Genomic DNA, 6,000 nt, shown 5'->3' with positions numbered 1-6,000 from the left:
CTATTCCCATCACTACTTGCTATGCGTTCTCGGTTCACCTAGTTTGCCTGCAGTAACGCCTGATTTGCTTATTATGCGTCTTTCGTGTATTTTCAAGAAGTGTGTCACAATTGTTTTTATTAACGGTGTGCCCTGAATTCTTCCGGTTGCTTTGTTATGGTGTGATCTGATTTGCTGAGTGTGTTATAATGAATGTGTTGCAATAGTGTGGTTTGGCTTTCCGAAGTGTGTTACAATGAGTTTATAGGGTAAATGTACCAATAGTGGTGCAATTTGTAGTGATACCGATGTGTTTTAATGGATTTAAAGTGTCAGGAAGGACAATTTCTGAATATTTTAACACATAGCAATTGGAATATGTTTTATCTTCGCAATCACAACCATTTTTACCATGAAATACATCAAATTTACGAAAAAATGCATATTTTTGTGACTGCTTCGTTGTACCTATAATGGTGGTATGGTTCCTATAGTCGTCGTATTGTGTTCCTATAGTGGTGGTAAACAAAGATGCATCAAAAACGGTGTATAACATCAATGAAACTTAGTTTCGAAGCTGTTTCCGTATGAATATCAAGGATTACTGCCATAATATAGGTTTTTGCGTAATTTAATCGTAAAAAATGTATAAATTTGATCGATGAAACTATTGACTAAAGTACTGCATCACACTTGTCGTCAACCTACACACGGAAGAGTGTGCTTGATTGGAAGTCAATTTTTCATTCAGCCATATAAGCGAATTTTGGCCTGTTTTTGGTAAATTACCTACATAAAACTCATTTCTGTTGCTTATTTTATTGAAAACAGTACGACATGTCAAAAATATCCTCGAAAAAATCTACAACGACTCGTTTTTATTGATTTTACAACTATAACCACTATAGGAACATGCATGTTTTGTGTACCTATAATGGCACTATGGTGAAAAACACTTAAAAATGCATAAATATGGTCAAAAGGCAAATAATTTTAGTAAAACAATAACATTTCATAACAGTTATGTTTCAAAACTAGTAATTGCGTGGTTATGTGGTCATTTAGAACGTTAACAGAAAAATGAGTTTCGTTATGAAATCCTAAGGATTTTGGAAAAATGTTGACACATTTCACAAAATAATGGATATTTCGGTCACTAAGTAACGGAATGGCCTCATTAAACTTTTAAATCTTTTGCAAAAGGCTAAAGAACATTGCACACTAACGTAAATAACTCAATTACATGTAATTTGCCGTATGAAGCGCATTTTAGCGCAATAGCACCACTATTGGTACTACCACCACTATAGGTACATTTACCCTAGTTGATATTGTGGTTTATAATAAGTTCTGTTTAGCTGATATGCTACAGCGGATTACTACCTGTTATGGTAATGTAGGAATAGTGACATTGCATGTTTTATGGTTACGAATATACGAGTCTTTTTGGATGTGCTGCGTCAGATAATCTGGCAATTGGCCATTTAATAGCTTATATACAAAGATCACAGTCATGTAGGTGACTCTTTGCTAATCAGACATCCCCTCAAGTATGTCTAACATTAACAATGATGAGGTAAATCGATTGAGCGTAGCAAAGAATAGGTAGGAGAGAGCAGCAAAAAAAGAGTTTAGAGGAACGAGACGATTACGTCAAACTAGAAAAAAAGAAGAATTATAAAAATATGCATCGTGGTACCGTGATTATGTGATAATAAGCCCATATGGGTTCTGGGACTGATCAAAAACCCTTATCGTTCGAGGAACTGCTATCAGTTTTATTCCAGTCCAGGATCTGAGCCGTACCCCGGTAGAGGAAATCATCCATAAGTGTTATGTAGACCTAGACCTTCTATTTGACGTAACGTCCTATCGTAGTGATGGGTCAAGTAGCACTGTGTCACCACACACACACACAGCACAGAAAAGGTTCAAGGTCGCTGCTGTTCATCGTGCCAAAAACCCTTTGTGTAAAAGATGTACCCAAACCTGTTTAGCACAAAACAAAACAGTGCATCAGTTTCTGAAGAAGCTACAGGTGAAAAACTTGAATAGGTTGCACGAAAAGTATCTGTTCCTGTTCTCTTGACGTACATTCCGACATCTCGAAGTACACCTTGTAATAATTAATTATCTGAGTCTGTGCACATTTTCAGCTACACAATATTTGAACCTAAGCAAATGTAAAATGCCTTGAAAAATAAAAATGTTAGCGTTTTTTGTTTGTAAGACTGTTTACGATTTACCCTTATTTAAGAATCAACACCGAAAGTTAATGTAGGATTTCCCCGAGGTTCTTAACCTACTAAATATTAAACCGACAACCAAACTGTTGATCGAATGGAACTGGCAGTACGAACTGGAACGTGCGTCGGAGAAGATCACATCATGGTCCACGGCACGGGACCGTGGCATGTTTGTTTTGCTAGTTTATTTTCTATACTGTTACTACATAATGTGCGTTACAGTTTTGCACAGGACGAGCTACACATCAACGATTATAATGATAACGAGTGTGGGGAACGGATGGTCAAACGTAAAGGGCTAGTGAAGGGTGGATATTCTACGCAACCGGGCGACTGGCCGTGGCATGCGGCGCTCTATCATCGGGGCATCAATAGTGCTGGGTTTGAGTATGCATGTGGTGGAAGCATTGTGCACCGATATATGGTGGTGACGGCTGCACACTGCGTCACGCTTGCAACCAGCCGTCGAAAAATTCCGGCCGACAATATGCAGCTAAGGTTGGGCCGGTTTAATCTTATGAACAATGAGGAGGAGTATGCCGAAGAGGTCGATGTGATCGAGGCAATACTGCATGAGGCATATCGTCCAACAACGTTCGAGAACGATATCGCCATTCTGCGGGTGAAAATTCCAATAATCTTCAATGATTACATTCAACCAGTGTGCCTTTGGAAGCGGGACGATGGGGTTGTCTTACCGTGGTTTTACAACCAACCGGGTACGGTAGTTGGATGGGGACTTTCGGAAGATAATACGATAGGCACGACCCTGAATGAAGCACGCATGCCGGTGGTCGATTCGTGGACGTGTTTGGCGAGTGATCGAGCGTTTTTTGGAAAATTTCTACAGTCGAAAGCATTCTGTGCAGGATACAAAAATGGTAAGACATTTTGTGGGGCTGTGAGCGTAGAACAGATGCTAACATTTGCTTGCATTCTTCACTTACAGGAACTGGTGTTTGCAATGGAGACAGCGGTGGTGGAATGTTTTTCCAGTTTCAAAATCGTTGGTATCTCAAGGGAGTGGTTTCGTTTAGCAATACAAACGATTATTCTGGAGTGTGCAATTTAAAACAATATATCGGATTTACTGACGCATCACAGTACATCGATTGGGTGTATGATAATACACCAATCAGTGGTATTGACGATCCGATACTTGGACACCCCAACATACGACTTATCAACCAAGGGAGCTGTGGACGGAATGAGCATATGGAGGAGTTAGATGAGAATCGCAAATCCATCTTAAACCAGTATCCTTGGATGGCAACACTGACACATCCGCAAACTACTGAATATGTCCCTTGCAATGGAGTATTGCTGAATCGAAACTACGTTCTCACGGTCGCTTGTTACGAATTAGAGTGTGTATAAGTTGCATGCAGAGGCAGTGTAAATAATTTAAAACTCAATCCATATGTTTTATTCTCTGTTACTACAGGAACTTGTCGGCTGTGACGCTAGGTGATTACGATACGAGCAAAACAAAGGATTGCGAAATCGTGTACGAAGATATGAAGTGTGTTTCCGCCGTTCAGACGGTTTCCGTGAGTGAATTTACCCGCAAAGATGATCTAGCGCTAGTCCGGCTAGCCGTTCCCGCTGATATTGGCGGACGACAAAATATTGAGGCAATCTGTCTCCCGGTGACTCCAGAGCAGCGCGACCGTCTGTACAACCGCTTCATCATGACGGGTTGGAAGGAGAGTGGATCTGACGCGACAATTCTACAACGTGCTCTGTTGGACGTAGTACATAACAAACAGTGCTGGGACGAATACCAAAAAGCTAACTACGGATTCGAAGGGTGGGACCAGATGGACAGTAGAATTATTTGTGCTCGAAATTTGAACAATCGTTCCCGATCACCTCAATGCAATGATTATCAGCCTGGATCGGCGATACAGGCAATAGATCAAAAGTCTAATCGATACTTACTTTACGGTTTACAGGTGGGTATTGGTTACTGCGATGTGCCGGGAAGGTACATTGCCGTCAGTAAATATTTGCTTTGGATTTTGGATAATATACGTAGATAGAAAGGACGTTCCAGCTTATTTCTTGCATTGAACATAGAAACTTACCACGGAATAGTGAATCTTGAATAAAAGAGAGAACAAAGAGATAAACAAGAAGGTATCTTTTAAAAGGTTATTGTGCTTTTCTCCTGTGAAATATATTTTGTGAGTTTATTTCCCATTTGATTTTAACTCTCCTGTTTAATTTGACTTGCAATTAAATAAAATTCCATTTACTTTGCACAAATGATCTCTTCCTTCCTAGTACTATCAAGTATCTAAAACTGTATAATCCTAAGACATATTATTTTGTCCCATAAGCATTGTTCATCCGTTCCACCGAAATATTGTGCTACAAACCTCATCAGAAATCATTAATGTAAATGCGATCTTCAATCCAATTCGTTGTTTCCGTCGAACTGTTTCGACGTATCCACATAGACGCATGATCCATATACAATCCAATCAGATTCATCATATTGTTGGAGGTTTTAGAATGGTTTGCTTGATGACCAATGCAGAGCTGCTTTGTGCTAACATACTGTTTGTTGCTACATAAGTTGACTCGGCCAATGATCATACCGATCATAGTAACAAAACATGGCTTACAAGTTGTTTCGTCTCTTCCTCAGCTTCAAGGTCGTCTTTTTAATCAACTCGTCCGTGGTTTACAACACCAAATTATGTTCTGTTTGTTCAGATATTATCGATCGGGTGACGCTGAAACACGTTGGACAGGTTGGAATGCTTGGGCAAAACCGGTATTAGCAACAGTGGTGAGTTTAACGGTAAGCAAAGAATTCGGGGGAGGGGCCCGCTTATGTGGGGGCCCCGTGGTTCATTAGTCCCAAATCACATTCTGTTGGATTCCTGGTCACACAGGTGTTCAGGGAAACGAAATAGCAAATCGAGTAGCCAATGCAGGACGTAATAGCCCGGCCTGCTGCCATAACACTCTTCCACGCCGTGATTTCTATCGCCTTACCAAAACCATTATCGCCAATAGCTGGAATGGTTATTGGGTTAGCAGCGGCCGTTCCTTCCTGAGAATCATCAAGACCACAACACCACCATTGAAAGACCATCCATCACACCAAGACCAGAGACTCCTATCACGACTTCGGATAGGACAGACTCGGCTCATCCGCACCTTTTACCACTATGCAGTTTCTGTGACGTCGACATCACCGTCCGTCACATTTTAGGCAGCGGTCTAATGTTGTTGCGCGCAACACTGTAGCTCGGAAACATATCGCTCAGGTGGTTTATGCATGTTGCTGGCAACATTTCACTTTGACATTGTTTAGCGTCAAAAAATAACCAATTAACAGCTCAGAGTTTCAGGTACAGGGGGCCTCAAATCTTATTTCTGCTTTGGGCTCCCGACACTGTAAACCCGCCACTGATTGTCAAACGCTCCATTTTTCTCATCCCTCGCTTCAAACAGTGTGACGATGCAAATCAATAGATTAAATATTTAGCTTATTGGTACTTTCAAACGATGCCTTAACTATTTACAATAAATATCGCCGGTAACTCTTAACCTCAACGAAAAGAAACCTTTTCTTCAGATTCTATTTTAGCACCTCATTACTTGAGTGTTGTATGTTACACTGTCGTTCTACGCAGTGGATTATTAACATTTTATCATCATTTTAGATCAGCGACAGATCTAACGGTAGGCGGACTAGGCGGTCGCTTGGGGCCCCGCCGATTTAGGGGCCCCGTAGATCGCCATTGTATAGTATGCCGTA

The 6,000-nt window shown here is 40.8% G+C and overlaps 1 protein-coding gene across 1 annotated transcript; it reads left to right on the top strand.

Moving 5' to 3' along the window:
• The first annotated feature begins 2,319 nt into the window (after positions 1-2,319).
• Positions 2,320-4,477, top strand: LOC120959518 (polyserase-2-like). Its single transcript, XM_040382971.2, has 3 exons — positions 2,320-3,106; positions 3,175-3,592; positions 3,670-4,477. Exons 1-3 carry the CDS (start codon positions 2,320-2,322, stop codon positions 4,265-4,267), a joined length of 1,803 nt encoding a protein of 600 aa, XP_040238905.2. The 3' UTR covers positions 4,268-4,477.
• The last annotated feature ends 1,523 nt before the right edge of the window (positions 4,478-6,000 follow it).

This window comes from Anopheles coluzzii, chromosome 3 (genome assembly GCF_943734685.1).
Source record: "Anopheles coluzzii chromosome 3, AcolN3, whole genome shotgun sequence".
Taxonomy (NCBI): Eukaryota; Metazoa; Arthropoda; class Insecta; order Diptera; family Culicidae; genus Anopheles; species Anopheles coluzzii.
The sequence above is the reverse complement of the archived record's forward strand: the minus strand, read 5'-3'. Positions and strand labels throughout refer to the sequence as shown.